Source organism: Acipenser ruthenus, chromosome 25 (genome assembly GCF_902713425.1).
Source record: "Acipenser ruthenus chromosome 25, fAciRut3.2 maternal haplotype, whole genome shotgun sequence".
Taxonomy (NCBI): domain Eukaryota; kingdom Metazoa; phylum Chordata; class Actinopteri; order Acipenseriformes; family Acipenseridae; genus Acipenser; species Acipenser ruthenus.
Window position 1 is genome coordinate 9,288,018 of NC_081213.1, and position 21,854 is coordinate 9,309,871.

The 21,854-nt window shown below is 42.1% G+C and overlaps 2 protein-coding genes across 3 annotated transcripts in view; both read right to left on the reverse strand.

Annotated features, from left to right (window-relative positions):
- Positions 1-528: 528 nt before the first annotated feature.
- Positions 529-12,686, reverse strand: LOC117414087 (cytochrome P450 2K4-like). 2 transcript variants are annotated; one of them, XM_059000211.1, is made up of 9 exons: positions 12,330-12,686; positions 8,800-8,965; positions 8,122-8,271; positions 7,590-7,750; positions 4,775-4,951; positions 3,906-4,047; positions 2,673-2,860; positions 1,781-1,922; positions 529-1,388 (listed from the first exon to the last, which is right to left on the reverse strand). In XM_059000211.1, exons 1-9 carry the CDS (start codon positions 12,528-12,530, stop codon positions 1,204-1,206), a joined length of 1,512 nt encoding a protein of 503 aa, XP_058856194.1. In that variant the 5' UTR covers positions 12,531-12,686; the 3' UTR covers positions 529-1,203. The 2 variants fall into 2 exon arrangements, with proteins under 2 accessions (XP_058856194.1, XP_058856195.1); XM_059000212.1 differs by lacking the exon at positions 12,330-12,686 and adding an exon at positions 11,600-11,691.
- A 4,146-nt stretch (positions 12,687-16,832) lies between these two features.
- Positions 16,833-21,854, reverse strand: part of LOC117972121 (cytochrome P450 2K1-like) — a 37,675-nt gene continuing 32,653 nt past the window's right edge. The window contains exons 14-18 of the mRNA XM_059000495.1: positions 20,511-20,687; positions 18,966-19,107; positions 18,343-18,530; positions 17,614-17,755; positions 16,833-17,168 (exon numbers count right to left, since the gene is read on the reverse strand). Coding sequence (XP_058856478.1) covers positions 16,984-17,168; positions 17,614-17,755; positions 18,343-18,530; positions 18,966-19,107; positions 20,511-20,687 — 834 coding nt within the window. The 3' untranslated portion in view covers positions 16,833-16,983. The remainder of the gene's footprint in view (positions 17,169-17,613; positions 17,756-18,342; positions 18,531-18,965; positions 19,108-20,510; positions 20,688-21,854) is intronic.

The following is a 21,854-nucleotide window of genomic DNA, read 5'->3' on the forward strand; positions in this document are numbered from 1 at the left end:
AAGCAGCTTCTTGAAAGATCCCAGGGTATCAACTTCAACATTACTGGGGAGTTGGTTCCAGACTCCCACAATTCTCTGTATTAAAAAGTGCCTCCTATTTTTTTCTTTTCTGAATACCCCTTTATCTAATCTCCATTTGTGACCCCTGGTCCTTGTTTCTTTATTCAGGTCGAAAATGTCCCCAAGTTGACATTGTCAATACCTTTTAGAATTTTGAATCAGATTGCTGTGTAGTCTTCTTTGTTCAAAACTGAAAAGATTCAATTGTTTTAGCCTGCCTGCATATGACATGCATTTTAAACCTGGAATAATTCTGGTCACTCTTGTTTGCACTCTTTCTAGAGCAGCAATATCACAGTATACGAGAGTGGGATAATAACCAGGTGATAGTGCAGAGAGAATACATGTTTAAATACTGAATTAAAGGCAATTCATTAATATGGGTAATGGTTTTACTTTAATGAGCACTCTTAGTTACAAAACGTCTCCCAGCCGAGTTCAAGATCACATAGACAATACAACACGCAACACCGTTCTCTCTTTAATGAATTTCAGCAAAAAGGAAAAGACAAAACAGAAAAGAAAATGAGTATCAATACAACACAAGTCAGTATAATAATCTCAGCAGCAATAACATTCAGATAATATCTCAGTGTCAGTGTAAATATCAATTACATGTAAAAGCAAGCATTCCTCAAGTGTCTAGAATGTGTCTTTGTATAAGAACTAACTAATATGAATATGCAAGCAGGGTAACTGTGTGCGAGTCAGTAAATATTTAAAATGAAATCAAGATTATTTCTACATAAGATATTACAAAATCGTACTTAAGTCTTTATCAAAAAAAATGTTAATTTACATATGAGACAGAGACAATTCACAACTACAATACCCTTTAATTTATTCTTAACACAACTCCAAAATTTGCCATTGAATTTCATAGATCATTGTCATTATTCTAGCTGCCAATTGTTTTCATGAAAGATGAAAACATTTGTTATAAAGCAAACCTTTACCCAACTGCAGTTCCTGTAATTCAACTGGGGTACATCCCTACAGTAAGTCAGGGTCGCAGTATCACAGGGTCTCAGTGGTGACAGAATCCTGGCAGTTCAGTGGCTGAAGGGTCCAGTGTGAGGGGTGAGTGGCTGTAGTAAGGTCTAGCAGATGCAGTAAGGCAGGGTCACAGTATCACAGGGTCTCTCAGTGGCTCAGAGCACACAGTTGGAAGGGCTGGGGGCCGGAGGTGAAGCCAGGGGTGGGTGTGAGGTCCAGTTGCTCACGGCTGACCTCCTGGGGCGGGCGGAAGTGAAACTTCTGCAGGAGCATGGTGAAGAAGAGGAAGAGCTCCATCTTGGCAAGGGTCTCTCCAATACACAGCCTCCGACCTGGGGGGGTGGGGTCAGAGGATTACCGACTCATACTGCAACACACACACACACACACACACACACTTACTTCAGGATTAGTAAAGTAGCTGTAAGACAGTAACATACCGATTTGTATCCTGAAATGGAAGAATCCAACGGAAACAGGTTGTCTACTTGCTTTTCAATAATAAACTTTCCGTATTGTATTAGTAGAATAATCTGCACCTGCATGTCTTCAGCTGAATCTGAAGGCTTTGTAGCGTTTGTTACCTGTTCTATATTCCATTAGGAAACTGGTTGCCGATTGCACCTCTATTGATAGCAGTTCCCTTTGCAGTTAAAATGCTGGGGTGGAGGGGGGTTAGCCTCAATCCTGTCTAACCTGGTCCCTGCTCCTCCGACACACTGACCTGCTGAGAAGGGCATGAAGGCGTCTCTCTTGACAAACTTGCCCTGCGTGTCCAGGAAGTGGTTGGGGTTGAACTGGTGAGGGGTCTCCCACTGTGTCTTATCAGAGAGCACGGAGGAGAGCAGTGGGATCACCGGGGTACCCTGGGACACAGACAGACACACATTTACAGAAAGGTAAAATACCAAAGCTAACCTAATGAGACAGGCCTGAACTGTCAGCTATACCAATGAGGATACATTACTGTACATTAATATCACTCCTACATTACTTGATATTGCAGTATAAAGAGGAATTATTTGGTAGTAAGACAATTGACGATTTGCTAAAATGTGTCAATTTCGCTTTTGGCAAAACCTCATTCCAGACAGAGTACTACTCTAGGAAAGAGCCAACTGTACTTATGAATTGGCCTCTTCAAAACAGAACACACCATCTTCCCTATCTATCTCCACCCTTGAAGCTATCACTATGTCTACAAAAAAAGGGGTAAAAAGGGGGCTCAGACCTTCTTTTTCAAAAAACCAGATTTGCCAATTTAAATAATGCACTGATAATACAAATAATAATAATACTAATTACAAAGAGGCTTGCTGGTTTGAGATGGGAATGGCACTTCCATATACAGTGCTCCATGTTGACAGTACAGTCTTATATCTTGCTGTAGAAGAGCTCTTCACTATTTTCAATATTTCAGGATGTTTTGATGTGCAAGTCAGTGAGAAATAGAGGGAGCACTGCATTATATGATGAGTGTTTGAAGTTGGCCATGGAGGAGCTGCAATGCCCTCAAAACAGCCCTTGTTGGTTTATTAGTCTGTTTTCCATTTGAACAGGAATTTGCATGATGAAGGTGTGGACCGGACCAGCCCTATACACTCTGTCTGGCTCACCTTGGGTATCCTGTACCCCCGAAAGGTGGTGTCCCCTGTGGTCTCATGCAGCAGGTTCATGGGCACCACGTTGCCCACTCTCTGGATCTCGTGCAGCACGGCGTCCATGTAGGGCATGCGCTTCCTGTCCTCGGCCTGCGGGGGGCGCTCCCTCCCAATCACACTCTCAATCTCCTCCTGGACTTTGTCTGTTAACAGGGAGGATTTACAAACACACTGCAATTACTGAGATGAAGAGGTTTGTGATTGAGAGGACCCAGGACTGAATGGCAGGCAGGGGGGGGGTCAGTTCAGGATCAGTGAGGTGGTAGGAGAAGGTCAAATAAAATCAGCATCACATGAATAAATGTTTAGGTATTTTTTCAACACACAAGCTGTAGATGTTTCACAGTAAAACAGGTTTAAAAGGCACTGCATATCAACAAGACACTCAGTACTGCATCTCCAGCCCCGCCCCACCTTGTTCGCTATATTTTTCAAATATCTCTTAATAGTACAAATCGATAAATCATGTCCTGATCACTCGTTTTATCAAACTCCTCAATAATGCGATCCAAGCTGTTATTTTATTACTATAACACCTAAAAAAAAGCTCTGCATATGTCTGATGTTCTTTGAGCGCTGGATGCGGAAGCAGCTATCTTGTTTGTTTATGTCCATGTTATCTATGTGGTGTCAGGTCTATCAGTATTCATGAAATACGCCCTTTTTTTTCAGCTTCTCTCAGCTCCTATCAGTCTCACTCAGCTATTGAATGGTTCTCGGCTTTTTCTGAAGAAAAAACGACTAGAGACCTGTTTTTTGCGTCTTTGATGATGTCGGACAGGGTCCGACATTGGACCGGAAAGGGAAAATTGCCATGTCGGACCAAGTCTGACATAGGACCGCAAAGGGTTAAAGGTTGATTGCCCATTTTAAACTCTTCAATGACCTGCAGAGTTTCCAGGAGAGGTGGTGTGTGGGACAGGCTGTGTTCGGTCAGGGAGGAGGGAGAGCTCACCGATTTTACAGAAACAAAATTCTTTAACTGCAGTCTGCTTTAATTTGTATTAGGCTTTCTTTTAAATCATTTAGAGAAAGTAGTGTTTGTAGGATTTCAATACTGATGTTCTCTGCCTGCAGCCACTGCCCCTCACCTTCCAAATAATCAACTAGGACTGAATGGCAGGCAGGGTGTTCAGGTCAGGATTCATTCAGTCACTTTCCCTGAAGTGGGGGTACCCACTTGCTTACCCTGAATGTGGGGGTACTTCATCATGAGCAGCAGCCCCCAGCGCAGGGTGGTAGAGGTGGGCTCAGTCCCTGCACCAAACAGGTTCCCCACGGTGGCGGCCATGTTACCCTCATGGAAATACTTGTTGGAGTTTCTGGCCTCCTGTAAAACAATGAAGGGCATTGGTGACTAAACGATACAACCTATTGCAGGGGCAGTTCTATCAATATATGTGTGACACGCAGAAACTTGTAATATCAATAAAACTGATCAGCAGAGTTACTGGAGTTAACCAATAACCTGGAAAAATGAACATTAAAACACTGAAGTGTTGATACAACAAACGTGTGTGTTTTGTAAAATATGTTTAGCACAGTTGTTATTTTACCATGCTTCTCCCATGGTTATACTGTGCATTATCATAGTTTACCCTGGTTTGCCATGTTTATGAATATGCTTTACCACACCTCACTATTCTTTACAATGCTTCCCTATGCTATATTACACTTTGCTATGCTTTTACTATAGGAACCCTTTATAAGGGCAGCATTGCTGCAGTAGTGTTGGTTACTGTGCAATCTGTACTGTATATGTAGATGGTAACACACACACTGCAGTGTCCATGCTATAGTGTGCTACTTTCTATATCTGAACTGTTCAGTTCTGTACAGCACCTTGTAAACTCTCTAGTCTTGATAATGATCAAAGTGATATGATCAGGAGTGCATCCTCATTCACTCCCATTATATTCAGACCATTAACAGGAGTGATATTGAGCTGGTTTCACTGTGTGAAGGCTTTTCCACTAGATAGGCAGTAAAACTGCACTTTTAATGCACTAAGACCACACTGCTGGTCCCTGATAGAGGCTCTGCTGTGCTGATATTACCTCTTCTCTCTGCCTGGAGATGAACGTGTCGATGAAGCTCCTCAGGTCATTGCTGTCCACACTGTCTTTACAATCCTTATATGCATTTCTAAAGTACTCCTGCAGTATTGTTTGATTTGTATCAATCTTCTTGTGATCAGACAGGAAGAAGCCCAGGAAAGGAAACACGTTATACAGCTGAAAAGACAAGGAGGAAGAGGGAGAGTTTAATGGTGAAAATGGCTGTAATGATCCTCTATTAAAAGGATTACTGTATTACTCTACCCCAGGGATCTACCAACCCTGGTCCTGGAGAGCCCCAATCCTGCAGGTTTTATAGATTTCTTTACATCAGTGGCTGAAGATACAGAGCACATGTTAATCTTGACTAATGAAACCAATAATTTGTGCAATTATGCAACAGAGCTCGGTTGAAACGAAAGCACCAGACCCAGTAGCTCTCCAGGACCAGGGCTGGAGACCCCTTCTCTACACAAGGTCGAATTGAAAAAGCTCTAGTCTCTGAACTTTTCAGAACAAAAATAACCAACAGAAATTCAGCCACGAGTGGTATAAATCATTATCTTGACAGCGGCGCTGTCATTTAAACTGTGTGGTGTTCAGCACAGGAAACAGTTGTAAAAAAGGCGGCTTTGTAGTGGAGGAGGGAAAACCAGTATGCACAGCATGCAGGATTCAGGTAACAGTGGTGGGAATACATCCACCCTCTTCGCCCACACACGTGTATCATGCCCTCACTGGCAGAGGGCAACACTTTCCTCATCCTGCTGGCATGCCACCTAGACCCATCCTGGACCTGAAAGCTCGCTGGTCCAAGCCGTCGGCCAACACGAAGTGGGCAGGACCAAAAGGATTGCAGCTTGTTGCCTCAGCGAGGCCGCTTCACTCTGACACAATCCAGGACCTGTATTACAGATGGCCTTGTTCCGTGTACTCTGTCGAACCTCTGCTTCATGTGCGGTTGGCTCCATCCTGTCCAATGGCAGTTGTAGCTCACGTCTCGTCATCAACAGTGCTGGCGAGACCCCGATGGTAGTGTGTTGTGCTGGGCTACCCTGTAGTACATAAGGGTTTGTAGTAGGGCCGTTTGGAATGCACAGCCTTGAGCTAGACGTACTTGAATGCCATTCTTGAGGGTTTAGTTAAACCTCTCTACCCCTCCATCAGCTTGGGGATGGTAGCCTGCAGGTCCCGGCAACATTACTTGAGCTTAACAAAGCCCAGATGACCCTCATGTGCCATATTCATCACCCGTTCTTGCAGCACGCTTGGCATCACTGTGCAGTGACCCCGGGCCACACAGAAATCATTCCAGCAGGACAGCTCTTCATTGATCCCGAGATACTGATGTCAGCTCCTCCACCACCCGGGATGGCCAGCCCTCGGCTATAGAAGCACAGGGTGCAGTGAAGGGAGTCCTCATCTGATGCCTGCCGGAGCTATAGGAGGGACACCACGTCCTGGAGGGGTCCATGTAACAGCTGGATCAGGTCGTGCTCGTTGTCCTCGGACTGAAGTCCGTGTTCAGGAGCTATAACTGATCTGGATAAAAAGGAGCTAGAACTGTTTGCTTACGATTGTAAGTCGCGTTCAGTTTGAGAATTAATCTTTTATGCAGGACTTTGCAAAAGCTTTCTGGAAATCTAAATATTTAGGGTTCTTTACCTTGAAGGCAACAAGCTTATTAAAATGAATGAGGTGCACCTGTAAAGTGTGAGGGGCTAAGCAGGTATAAAAGAGGGCCGATTTCCATCAGCAGTCAGTTCTACCAAAGAGCTCAGTTGACAGACTTTTGCTGCGATATCCCAAAACTAGGGCTATAGGGACGTACAGTACAATCTACACATTTTATTTTGAAAGTCAGTTATTTTGGATCTCTTGATGTATATTTTGTTATTTGTATTTATTCACTGTAAATATTTGCAAAGTGGTTTGCTACATAGGAACATGGACATTATTTCCTTTTAAGCTAAAAGGGACCCCGTGACAGGTGTAGCAAATAACTCCAGCATGGAGTAACAAATGCCACGAGGTCTGCTGGGTGGATCAAGGGGACCTGGAGGTATCAGTAGAAGTGGGGAGTGAGCTCATCAGCGAAAAAAAAAAAAAAAAAAAAAAACAGGTTTGTGTGTTGCACACATGCCATTAAAATGCGCTGAAAACTAATTAACGAACGGCTGTAATGCAAATTCAGTTCAATTACCGTATTCCTTCCAATTTAGAGATGCAGCCTAAATTTCTTACCCTCAATTTGAGGAAAAAATAAAACATTGAATAAATATGCATTGACAAAGATACAGCCTCAATTACGCATATGGAGGCAGTTTGCTGCAGTCTACTATCACACAGAGCATTACAATTATGTGCTTGTACCAAAGGGGGGTTTGTTACACACGTGGATCTTCACTCTACAAGACTGAGGCAGACACTGAACAAGACACAGGGCATTGGGTGTTGACACGCCACACAGATTTATTATCAACAGCAATGGTAGCCCTAGCGCCCATTGGTGTAGCAATGGCCATGCAGCAGCAGCACCGAGCTGTAGCGGAGACGCTTGTTGAGCTCTGCACAGCTTTCCCGGGCATGCCCCCCTAGCCAAACCAAACCTCCCGGCCAGCTCAGCGCCGACCAGCCCACCTGCTCAGTTAGTTGCTTAGCAACGCATCTCCTGTTGTGTGTCCTTCACTGTTGTCTAAATTCTGTGTAAAAACAATTCTACACTGTGGTTTGGTGAGATTTCATTAATGTGACTCCAGCTTTATAAAATCAGACCTGAATGCAGCAGATAGATTCTCTAATCACTACACTGTACCTGTGTCTTGGGGCTCACAATGAGCTTCATGTTCCCATTCAGAATTCTTTGCATATTCAGGAACTGTGCATCGCTGTAGTCGAAGCGGTCTCCGAACATGATGGAGCAGATGATGTTGGAGACAGCAGAGTTGATGATGATTTGGGGGTCAAAGGGTTTGCCTTAGAGTGGGAGAACAAGAAAAGCCATCTGTAACGTCAAAAGCTTAAGAATCATAAAACTATAGAAACAAGGGCAAGTAGAGAAACGCTTCTGCTAGTGCCTTCAGAAGAAAGTATTTATGGCACTACAAGAAAGCAGTAGCCGAAACATTAGCCTTCTTTCTTCAGAGGAAGGCACTACTTGACTAAGTCACAACAGAGAAGAGCAGAATGTGACACACAGACCGGACACCGATTTGTTAAAACTTTAACAGGCTTGGGGGGGGGGGGGGGGGGGGGGGGGGATACACAGCTGCAGAATCTGGGTCTGGTCTGTGTTTTGTGGCCACTGAGGGTCAACCCTTTATCTCTGCTCTTGGTTTGGTCATCACCTTTGTGGGACTGGAAGACCTCCACCAGTCTCTGGGACTCCTCGATGATCCGGTCCTCAGTGGTCATCTTCCCCATCCCTAAGGCCCGCAGAGTGGAGAGGGTGAATCGACGCATCACCTTCCAGGATTCCCCCTTACCGAAGGCAACACCTGCGGGAAACATGAACACAGCGCCATTGCTACAGTGATACAACGTTCCCACCATGAAACCAGCCTGAAACTCAAAATCAACCTGGAGCTGCCTGCAGCCTGGTCCAAGACTACAATATATAACCTGATCTTATAACAGAGATCAATGATGCAAGACATACAGCAGTAAGAACCACCACATAAAACAATGAGGTATTTCCTACATCCTCTAGGGGCAGAGTGTGGCAGGGGGACAGGTTAATGGTTACACTCTGGTGGATCAGCTTTGGTGCTTTAACATTCAACACAATGATACAAAGTTAATCTAAAACAAGAAAAATGCTTCAGTTAAGAGAATTGGAGTGTCACCAAGAACAGGACAAGCGGAAAAGCTCATAAGTCTTCAAATTCATATATTTTTCCCCAAAGAACTGATATTTAGGCATCAATTGTTTTTTTTCCTATGAAGTTCATACTAACAATTGTATTCAAGAAATTTATTTTTTCAAACTACACCCAGTCCAGCAACAGGCTTTATAAACCTCTTACCATTCCCGCCTTTAGAGAATATTTCTGTAGTGTGCGTCTGGCCTCTCTCCGAGAAGTCGTCTGCTTGGGTTACTAGAGCCTCATTGACCGCCTCATAGCCTGTCAAAACCAGGTACTTCTTGGGACCCATGTGGAAGGTAAACACATTGCCGTACGTCTCCGAGAGCTGGAGAGAGAAAAGGAGGAGCGTTGACTCTCAAAGCATTAGCAGGGAAGCTTGTCTACTTGTTACAACTTCACATTTATGTGGCAAGTTCCACTCATTACAGTGGCGTAGCGTCAGTAGTGAATTAAGAAAATGTGTGCCAACATTTGTGCTGCTCCCAGAACTCTTCCATTGTTTGGATGCTGCGCTGCCTAAAGGTTTGTAAAGCGCTTTTAAAAATATCTTCCCATCGTTCCAGTGAGGATGACAGGGATTTTCCTCTCTGCCAGCCCGTTGCTCTCATGTTAGTCATGTGTGTGCTGCTCAGAATCTCCTTTGGCTAGAGCTACGAATTCTTGTGTTGTTCTGAAGACAGCAGCCGGTAGGAGCTGGGAGGTACCTTCAGTTTTTATAATTTTTTGTTTGATGCATCATGAAACAATTGCCAGGTAGCCAAACTTTTTAAAAATGTATTCTATATTAGCATTTTGTGACATTTGCATTATATTTATCAGTACCAATTCATCAATGTGACATTTTGAATTCTAACCTGAAATACTGTACTACTATTATGGCTACCAACAGACTTGAGATATCATTTTGTAGTTTTTGATTACATGATCTTAATGTTATGGACCGATGCCGAAATCGGGGAGTTTCCAAAATGCCTGGGAAGTTCGAAATGCACAACTGCGGTTGGCAGATGCCGAATTAGCTTAGAATTTGATGTCATTTTGGCATCTGCCCTGGCTGGTCAACTGCCCACAGACACCCAATTGGCCAAGCACCGCTGGGGTGGGGAGGGTTTGAGTCGACTAGAGCTCCCTCATTTCACAGAGCTCAAGCAACTCCTGTAGGTTCAGGGTGTTAACAGTTTCCAGCTACATTGAATTCTCCGATCAATGTGTTAGTTGGGCTGTGGCAGCTCTGGGCTCTGTAAAAATGAGCAACGATATAATATATAGATTAAAAAAAAAAAAAACTAAGCCTATTTCATTTTTTCCTCTTTATACAGGTTTTCAGTCACCAGCATGTCAACTTCAGCACAAAGCAGCTTCTCCACATTTGACTCCTAGGCCGGGACCGGATCAAAACTTTGACGACCCACCAATCACACTTTACAAAACGGAATGTTATCGCTTTTTGGTTTTACGAGTAGGAGAAATTGGATATTTACAAAAACAAAAAGCGAGAACATTCTGTTTTGTAAAGTGTGATTGGCGGGTCGTCAGTTTTTTTTTTTTTTTTTTTGATCAGGTCCCGGCCCTAGCCTGCTCTCTCAAACAGCAATTTGAACACTATTTAAAAACAAACACATCTGTTGTGCTACTGACCCCATTATTACGGCTGTGAAAGAACCATTGACTTTTTCGTGAGAACTGTCCGAGTCCAACAAGGCCTGGATCAATATTATTGCGGAAAACACTTGGTATCTGTTAATAGTTGATTTGTCTCTAGAAATATGCTAAGAAAGTGAGAAAGTGGGGGCACAGTTAGGTAGCCAGTTTTAGTATATTTAATATGGTTTTATTGTTTTACTCTGTACTAGGCTTACCATTGTTGGTATCCTAGCAGCTGGTATGTTAACATTTAAAATAAGAACTCAGCTTGGAGTGATTGAGCATTTGTCAATTCCTGCTCTCTCAAAAGGTTGTAGGAGCTCCATGACACAGAAGCTATCTTGCCTAATGAATATGTATATTTTGTATTTGCACAGTAAAATTCTCAATGAAGTTATAATTCTGAAAGCTTAAGGAATACTTGTTAATGTATTTCTGCTGTTTAATACTTGGTGTAAATGAACTAATAATTAAGCACATATGAGCTTTTACAAATCGTAGACACTAACCTGAAAATGAATGTATTCCATAGTAAAATGACTAAACTTAACATTCATTCTAAAATATATAAACCAGCATTCCACAGTAGTAAACTGCTAAATAAAAGTATGCAACCTATTTAATAACTACATTTAAGATTAATTATAACATATAGAAACCATCATTCCAAAGTAGTAAACGGCTGCCAGATAATTATCGTAAAATTACTTTGTTTGTTTAACAGTATAACATCTACAATATCACTGCAGCAACTTTGAGAACAAGAAAGTCCTAAAAATGATTTACAATATTTATCGCTCTTATATGGCCCTTCAATTTGAAGATATCAGTAATTGGAAAGGATTACTAACTGCAGTACACTTAACTCTCAGTCTATAGTTCATTAACACAGCATAGTGGAATGATCACAGTATCACGGGAACTGTAGGACTGTGTTGCACGTGTGGAAACTAACAAAGCCGAAACTAAAACGCTTTCATTTAAAACTCATTAATAGACAAGCAAGCACTGGCATAATCAGCTTTTTTAATAACGTGCAGAACTAATTTCAACATAGTTGTTTAAGGACTTTGCGATATCTGCACGGTGGACAGTAGTATCTACACGTACCGATAACAACAATCCAAAGCAAATTTGCACCATTGTTACAGAATTAACAAGTATGGCAAATAATTTTGGCTGCGACTTAATTAACCCCTTGTTAAAAAAAAACAACAAAAAAAACAACTAACGAACCCACAAAATTGCTTAATCCAAGAGAGAGCAATCATACAAGTACCCACCCCCCATACAAAATATACAGTAATCTGGTTACCTGGTTACTATCTGGCCACCTCTCGCGATAACATGAGTGAAACTTGTCCAGCTCAAGTAATAACTGGAGCAACACAATTTTAACCAAATTGCGTTGCGCCTTAACTAGAGTTTTGGAAAATTCAGGCTAACCCGGGAGCTCTTGAGTGCACTCGAGTTGCCATGACATCCGACACATTCTTTCCAGTGTCCAGCGCGCGCTTCTTCAACCTGTGCTGCACACCACCAGTCTGGCACAGGGCGAAATCGCACACTGTATGCCACACTCTGATTGGTGGAAGGATTACTGGTGATCCAATCCAAACCGACAATAAAGCTAAAATTAATTCCACTCCAAAATGCCCCGTTATACGGTATGTAAAAGAAGAGATTGAAAGTAAGGCTGGTGTTTCTTATGCGGTTCACTTAAAACCGGACATTAGGGCGTCCGGGTTTGTTAATTCCTGCCACCCGGACACACAGTACAGGTGGGAACCCTATCAACGCCGAACGCGTGCATGCATGTTCTTGTCAGTCTGTATGTTATGCATTTTGCATTGTACATTTACAGGTGTCATTGCTAAAGGAACCAAAAACAGATGCCTACAATACTTCTAAAATATCTAAACTTAAGGCCAATAAAATATTTTTTTCAATTTCTAAAGCCTTGATGTTAAATCAGTAAAAACCTTCCCAAACTACCCACTTCAATCCTGATCTTAATGCCCTGCCTGGTCCCCAGTGCCACTCACCTTACTCAGCGTTTTGTGTGGCTGGTGCAGGTCCAAAATGTTCAGGTTCCCAATAACAGGTAGAGCCGGCGGGCCGGGGGGGAAGTTGTAATTAGACGACTTGGAGGATTTCGAGTAAAAGTATAAAAATATAAAAGCAGTTAAAACTAAAGCCAGTGACACCGTGGCGGTGTGTGCTAGGAGCAGGCTAATCAGAGACATGTTTGTCAGGAACACTGACACCTGGGCTCTCTGTGAATTAGCTCAGCGTTCAGAATAACGCTCCTGGGTTTGGGCAGTGTTTAAATAGAGCAGCACACACAGTGGGCGTGGCTTCAGAAGGACTTCATCAAGGTAAAGGTTGTTGATTTTTTGGAATGATTTGCAGCATTATAATTAGGGCTTCTAGTTTTCTGGTTTTATTTGTGATCACGTGATGTCCCTTTAAACATATTTTGAGCCGATTCGCTTTCTTAATCAAACACTAATTACCAAAGTAAGTTCTTTCTTTTTACCCTCATTATCTTGATTGAGTTCACAAACGACGTGCATTGATCTCACCTGATCCTATTTGAACCTGCATTTTGTTCTCGCCGAATACACCTTTTTCACGCCAGACTCAAATAAAATGAAAATGACATGGTTAGAAAATAAAACACATGTTATTATGTTTAAAAAAGAAATGCAGAGATACATCGACACCTTCAATTGCTTAAAAAAAAGTTGAGTTATAATACCCTGGGGATGCTTGTATAGTTAATGTAATGTACGGAGTTTGTAATAATACAGTTGAGTTATAATACCCTGGGAATGCTTGTATAGTTAATGTAATGTACGGAGCTTGTAATAATACAGTTGAGTTATAATACCCTGGGGATGCTTGTATGTAAGCAGTAGGGCTTCAGGGTGTGTGATATACTCTATTATCACCATGCCCCAGGTGCGTTGCAAGGCACGAGGCGGAGCCGAGTGGCTTCATCTGCTTGATTCGTTATACTTCTTGTAATTCTTGGTTTGTTCATTGCATTTTAAAGTAAAATATTACTGCCCATTTTCATCATGACAGCACAAATGGGTCTGCCTTGAAATCACACAGACCCTTCCTCGCTAGACCTGCAACAGTATCAGGTAAGACTGGAGTGCTGTATTTTTAACAGGAGGTATCCATACCAGATTTGTGCTTCACAGTGGCGAGAAAGATGTTATTTGCATTATGGAATACCCAGTTACTTATTTATTCTCCGCTATCCAAAGAGACTCAGGATTCAGGTTGATTATCAGCTCCAGATATTTTAATCAATGCATACAAGGGAAGAGTCAGCAAAGACTGTTAACACAAATAGAGTTACATTAGATATGTATACAGGATTTGTACAAGCTTGAAGATGGGGTGTGTCTGGTGCATTTTACAGCTGTGTTATCAGAAAGCTCAGTAGGACAACAGATAGGCTATAGCCCAAGATAAGATCAAAACAGAGCCATTGTTATCAGAGGTGATGGCCTAGGCATGGGGTCTAATGTTGTTCAGAAGTTTGAAGGTTAACTGTTACCCTTAGCTGATGTAATCACTGTCTGTGATAGACTGAAAAGCATTTCATATTCAGTTACATATATACAGTGCCTTGCATAAGTATTCACCCCCCTTGGACTTTTCCACATTTTGTAGTATTACAACCTGGAATTAAAATGGATTTAATTGGGCTTTTTACCATTTGATTTACACAACTTACTTAACACTTTGAAGGTGCAAAATATTTTTCATTGTGACACAAAAGTTACTTAAACAAAAAAAAGACATTTGTTGGTTGCATAAGTATTCACCCCCCTGAGTCAATACTTGGTAGAAGCACCTTTGGCAGCAATTACAGCTGTGATTCTTTTTGGGTAAGTCTCTACCAGCTTTGCACATCTGGATCCTGCAGTTTTTGCCCATTCTTCTTGGCAAAATTGCTCAAGCTTTGTCAAGTTGGATGGAGACCGTTGGTGAACAGCAATTTTCAAGTCTTGCCACAGATTCTCAATCGGATTGAGGTCTGGGCTTTGACTGGGCCATTCTAAGACATTCAGGTTCTTGTTTTTAAACCAGTCCAGTGTAGCTTTGGCTGTGTGTTTAGGGTCATTGTCCTGCTGGAAGGTGAACCTCCGCCCCAGTCCCAGGTCTCTTGCAGACTGAAACAGGTTTTCCTCTAGAATTTCCCTGTATTTGGCTCCATCCATCTTGCCCTCAATCCTGACCAGTTTCCCAGTCCCTGCCGATGAAAAGCATCCCCATAATCTGATGCTGCCACCACCATGCTTCACTGTGGGGATGGTGTTCTCAGGGTGATGAGCAGTGTTGGCTTTGCGCCACACATAGCGTTTTGCGCTAAGGCCAAAAAGTTCAATTTTGGTCTTATCAGACCAGAGAACCTTTTTCCACATGTTTGCTGTGTCTCCCACATGCCTTTTGGCAAAATCCAAACAGGATTTGATATGGGTTTTTTTCAGCAATGGCTTTCTTCTCGCCACTCTTCCATAAAGCCCAGCTTTGTGGAGCGTCCGGGTTATAGTTGTCCCATGGACGGTTTCTCCCATCTCAGCTGTGGATCTCTCCAGCTCTTTCAGAGTTACCATTGGCCTCTTGGTTGCTTTTCTGACTAATGCCCTCCTTACCTGGTCACTGAGTTTTGGTGGATGGCCTTCTCTAGGCAAAGTCGCGGTTGTGCCATATTCTTTCCATATTCTTTCCCAACCCTGATTGGTGCTTCTCCAGAAATTTATCCAAGACTTGTTTTGATAGCTCCTTGGTCTTCATGATGCTGTTTGTTTAGATATGCTCTCTAACAAACTCTGGGGCCTTCCAGAAACAGGTGTATTTAATCTGAGATCATGTGACACTTTAATTGCACAAAGGTGGACTCCATTCAACTAATTATGTGATTTCTGAAGGCAATTGGTTGCACCAGAGCTTATTTAGGCATGTCACAGCAAAGGGGGTGAATACTTATGCAATCAAGACTTTTCAGTTTTTTATTTGTAAATAATTTTGAAAAATATGTAGATTTTTTTCCCCACTTCAACATTAGGGACTATTTTGTGTAGATCAGTGACAAAAAACCCTAATTAAATCCATTTTAATTACAGGTTGTAACACTACAAAATGTGGAAAAGTCCAAGGGGGGGTGAATACTTATGCAAGGCACTGTATATATCGTCAGAATTCAATAGTTTTCCTCTTCAGATTCAGACTCATTCAATCTCATGCACACTTGGGTTTCCCAACAGAGCAACATCTACATAAATCTCATCTGTCTTGTTTATTGCGATAAATTTCAATATGTCTGCTGTTTTTTTTTTAAATTCTAGTGGTGTATAAGAACATAAAGTTTACAAACGAGAGGAGACCATTCAGCTCATCTTGCTCGTTTGGTTGTTAGTAGCTTATTGATCCCAGAATCTCATAAAGCAGCTTCTTGAAGGATCCCAGGGTGTCAGCTTCAACAACATTACTGGGGAGTTGGTTCTAGACTCCCATGATTCTCTGTGTAAAAAAGTGCCCCCTATTTTCTATTATGAATGCTGCTTTATCTAGCATTTGTGACCCCTTGTACTTGTTTCTTTTTTCACGTCAAAAAAGTCCCTTGGGTCGACATTGTCTATACCTTTTAGAATTTTTAATGCTTGAATCAGATCACCGCATAGTCTTCTTTGTTCAAGACTGAACAGATTCAATTATTTTAGCCTGTCTGCTAAATAACATTCAGATAATATCTCAGCTTCAGTGTAAATATCAATTACATGTAAAAGCAAGCATTCCTCAAGTGTCTAGAATTTATCTTTGTATAAGAACTAAGAAGTGACCAGATTAAATAATATGAAAATGCAAGCAAAAGGTAACTGTTTGTGTGAATATGAGTCAGTAAATATTTCAAATAAAATCCACATGAATTCTAATTAACAGGATATTACAAAATCATACTTAATTCTTTATCAAACGGCTGTTAAAAATGTATGTATGTATGTATTATATTATATATACACACACACATATATATATATATACATATATATATATACATATATATACACACACACATATACATATATATGTATATGTGTATATATATATATATACACTATACACACACATATACATATACATTATTATATATATATATATATATATATATACACATATACATATATATGTATATGTGTATATATATATATGTGTATATATATATATATATATATATATATATATATATATATATATATATATATATATATATATATATATATATATATATATATATATATATACACATATATATAATATATATATATCGATTAGAATTCACAACTACAATACCCATTAATTTATTCTTAAAACAACTCCAAAACTTGTCATTGAATTTCATAGATCACTGTCATTATTCTAGCTGCTAATTGTTTTCATGAAAGATGAAAACATTTGTTATAAAAGCAAACTATGACACACCCATTTACCCAAGTGCAGTTTCTGTAATTCAACTGGGGAAAATCCCTGCAGTAAGGCAGGGTCGCAGTATCACAGGGTCTCAGTGGTGACAGAATCCTGGCAGTTCAGTGGCTGAAGGGTCCAGTGTGAGGGGTCAGTGGCTGTAGTAAGGTCTAGCAGATGCAGTAAGGCAGGGTCGCAGTATCACAGGGTCTCTCAGTGGCTCAGGGCGCATAGTTGGAAGGGCTGGGGGCCGGAGGTGAGGCCAGGGGTGGGGGTGAGGTCCAGTTGCTCAGAGCTGACCTCCTGGGGCGGGCGGAAGTGAAACTTCTGCAGGAGCATGGTGAAGAAGAGGAAGAGCTCCATCTTGGCAAGGGTCTCTCCAAGACACACCCTCCAACCTGGGGGGGGGGGGGGGGGGTCAGAGGATTACTGACTCGTACTGCAACACTCACACACTACACTACACTACACTACACACACACACACACACACACACAAACACACACAGACTTCAGGGTTAGTAAAGTAGCTGTAAGACAGTAACATACCAATTTGTATCCTGAAATGGAAGAATCTAATGAAAACAGGTTGTCTACATGCTTTTCAATAATAAACTTTCTGTATTGCATATATTGTATTAGTAGAATAATATGCACCTGCATGTTTTCAGCTGAATCTGAAGGCTTTGTAGTGATTGTTACCTGTTCTATATTCCATTAGGAAACTGGTTGCTGATTGAAGCTCTATTGATAGCAGTTTCCTTTGCAGTGAAAATGCCGGGGTGGAGGGGGGTTAGCCCCAATCCTGTCTAACCTGGTCCCTGCTCCTCTCTGACACACTGACCTGCTGAGAAGGGCATGAAGGCGTCTCTCTTGACAAACTTGCCCTGCGTGTCCAGGAAGTGGTTGGGGTTGAACTGGTGAGGGGTCTCCCACTGTGTCTTATCAGAGAGCACGGAGGAGAGCAGCGGGATCACCGGGGTACCCTGGGACACAGACAGACACACATTTACAGAAAGGTAAAATACCAAAGCTAATCTAATTTAATGAGACATGTCTATCAGCTATACCAATAAGGATACATTAATATCGCTCCTACATTACTGTATTAAGAGGAATTATTTGGTAATAAAAGACCATTTGCTAAAATAAGTGCCAATCTTCCTTTTGGCAAAAGCTCATGGGGGTTAATATGGGAATGGCAGAAGTTCCAATATGAAAGTTTATTTGAAGCACTTCGGTATACACTTCGTGCTCCCATGAGAATACACAAACTCGGTTTATAAACAGTAATGCCATGTTGACAGTACAGTCCTATATCTTGCTGTATAAGAGCTCTTCACCATTCACTGTTTTCAATATTTCATGATATTTTGATGTGCAAGTCAGACAGTGAAATAAAGAGGCAGCATTGTATCATATGAGGAGTGTTTGAAGTTGGACATAGAGAAACTGCAATGCCCTCATAACAGTGTCTTTGTTGTTTTATTAGTCTGTATGTTTTCCATTTGAACAGGAATTTGCATGATGAAGGTGTGGACCGGACCACCCCTATACACTCTGTCTGTCTCACCTTGGGTATCCTGTACCCCCGGAAGGTGGTGTCCCCTGTGGCCTCGTGCAGCAAGTTCATGGGCAACACGTTGCCCACTCTCTGGATCTCGTGCAGCACGGCGTCCATGTAGGGCATGCTCTTCCTGTCCTCGGCCTGCGGGGGGCGCTCCCTCCCAATCACACTCTCAATCTCCTCCTGGACTTTGTCTGTTAAACGGGGGGATTTACAAACACACTGCAATTACTGATATGAAGAGGTGTATCTGATTGAGAGGACCTAGGAACACACTGCAATTACTGATATGAAGAGGTGTATCTGATTGAGAGAGACCCAGGAACACACTGCAATTACCGATATGAAGAAGTGTATGTGATTGAGAGGACCTAGGAACACACTGCAATTACCGATATGAAGAGGTGTATCCGATTGAGAGGACCTAGGAACACACTGCAATTACTGATATGAAGAGGTGTATCTGATTGAGAGAGACCCAGGAACACACTGCAATTACTGATATGAAGAAGTGTATCTGATTGAGAGAGACCCAGGACTGAATGGCAGGCAGGGGGTGATCAGGTTAGGATTCATTCAGTCAATCAGTCACACACTCTCCCTGAAAGTAGGGGTACCCCCTCGCTCACCCTGAATGTGGGGGTACTTCATCATGAGCAGCAACCCCCAGCGCAGGGTGGTAGAGCTGGTCTCAGTCTCTGCAGCAAACAGGTCCACCACTGTGACGGCCATGTTATCCTCGTGGAAATACGTGATGGGGTTTCTGGCCTCCTGTAAAGCAATGAAGGCCAATACAATCGATTGCAGGGGCAGTTCTATCAATATATGTGTGACATACAGGCAGAAACTTGTAATATCACTTCAACAAAACTGATCAGCAGAGTTACTGGAGTTCAACAATAACCTGGCAAAATGAGCATTAAAACACAGTGTTGATACAACAAATGTGTGTGTTTTGTAGTGGAATTTGTAAAATATAAGTTCAGCACAGTATTGTTGTTATTTTACCATGCTTCTTCCATGGTTATACTGTGCATTATCATAGTTAACCCTGGTTTTCTATGTTTATTAACCCTTTGCAGTCCATTCATTAAGTGCGCATCAGGTCCAATTTATTTTCACACGCGCAGTTAATTTTAGATGCGCTGCTTAAAAGTATTTTTTTTCAGTCAAACGGGTTTAAAAGGCCCTACATATCAACAAAGCACTCATTAGGCATCTCCAGCCCCGCCCCACTCTTTCGTTCGCTATCACTTTCACATATGCTAAGAAATAAATAATAATAATAATAATAGTCGTACATACCGATCAATCATCTCCTGATCACTCGTTTTATCACCAAACTCCTCAATAATGCGATCCAAGTCATTATTTTCTTACTATAACATCTCAAAAAAGCTCTGCAAATGTCCGTGTTCTCTGTACGCTGATACAGTACTATTCAGCTTGTTTACTTATGACCGCCCCGTTATCTGATACCAGGGCCATGTATGACTTTTCATGCGATACGCTATTTTTTTTTTTTTTTTTTTAAATCGGCTTGTCTCGGCTCCTGTCGCTCCCACTCGGCCATTGAATGGTTTTCTCGGCTTCTTCCGGAGAAAAAACGACTAGAAACCCGTTTTTTGGATTTTTTTGATGATATCGGTAAGGGTCCGACAATGGACCGGATCGGAATAATTGCAATGTCGGACCAGGTCCGACAATGGACCGCAAAGGGTTAATATGCTTTACCATACCTCGCTATTCTTTACAGTGCTTCCCTATGCTTTACCATGCTATATTACACTTTGCTATGCTTTTACTATGGGAACCCTTTATAAGGGCAGCATTGCTTGCAGTAGTGTTGGTTACTGTGCAATCTGTACTGTATATGTAGATGGTAACACACACACACTGCAGTGTCCATGCTATAGTGTGCTACTTTCTACATCTGAACAGTACACTTCTGTACAGCACCTTGTAAACTCTCTAGTCTTGATAATGATCAAAGTGATATGATCAGGAGCTCGTCCTCATTGACTCCCATTATATTCAGACCATTAACAGGAGTGATATCGAGCTGGTTTCACTGTGAAGGCTTTTCCACTAGATATGCAGTAAAACTGCCCTTTTAATGCACTAAGGCCACACTGCTGGTCCCTGATAGCGAGGCTCTGCTGTGCTGATATTACCTCTTCTCTCTGCCTGGAGATGAACGTGTCGATGAAGCTCCTCAGGTCATTGCTGTCCACACTGTCTTTACGATCCTTATATGCATTTCTTAAGTACTCCAGCAGTATTGTTTGATTTGTATCAATCTTCTTGTGATCAGACAGGAAGAAGCCCAGGAAAGGAAACACATTGTACAGCTGAAAGATAAGGAAGAAGGAGAGTTTAAATGGTGAAAATGGCTGGAATGATCCTCGATGCTGTAATGAGCCACGTGAGTGGTATAAATCATTATCTTAACAGCGGCACTGCATGGTGTTCACCACAGGAAACAGTTGTATTGAAACTAAACTAGCAAAACAAAAATATCGGATAGTAAACTCGTACAACTAACTAAAATGACCTCCTTCCCCCTGCAAAAAAAATAAAACCATCCAGCTGGGAATATTTTGGGTATGAAAAAAAATTGAAGACAGCTTTGTAGTTGAGGATGAAAAAGCAGTGCGCACAGCATGCAGGACTCGGGTAACAGAGGTGGGAATACATCCAACCTCTTCGCCCACACAAAATGAGTATCATGCCCTCACTGGCAGAGTTTCAGATGACAACACTTTCATCAGCCTGCTGGCATGCCACCTAGACCCATCATGGAGCTGAAAGGTCGCTGGTCCAAGCTTGTTGCTTCAGTGTGACCGCTTCACTCGGACCCAGTCCAGGACTGGCATTACAGATGGCCTTGTTCTGTGTACTTTGTCAAACATCTGCTTCATGTGCGGTTGGCTCCTTTGGACGGTAATGTGGGCAGCAGGTGGGGAAGAGCAAGTCCCTGGGGGTCGCAGCCTGTCCAATGGCAGTTGTAGCTTGCATCCTGTCATTAACAGAGCTGGCGAGACCCCTATGGTAGTGTGCTGGGTTGCCCGGTAGTACATAAGGATTTGTAGTAGGGCTGTTTAGCATGCACAGCCTTGAGCTAGACGTACTTGAATGCCATTCTTGAGGGTTTAGTTAAACCTCTCTACCCCTCCATTAGCTTGGGGATGGTAGCCTGCAGGTCCCGGCAACGTTACTTGAGCTTAACAAAGCCCAGATGACCCTCATGTGCCATATTCAGCACCCGTGCTCACAGCATGCTTGGCATCACTGTGCAATGACCCCGGGCCACACAGAAATCATTCCAGCAGGACAGCTCTTCTTTGATCCTGAAAAACTGATGTCAGCTTGTGATATGGCGAGTGGTGCGGTGCGACAGATATACAATGTCCAGACTGTTTCTCTCCCAACAAAAATACTTCTTTATATTTTTAAACAAAAAAAATACCAAAAATAATCCAAAATGAAAAATAATAATCCACCCCTCTATCAGCAAT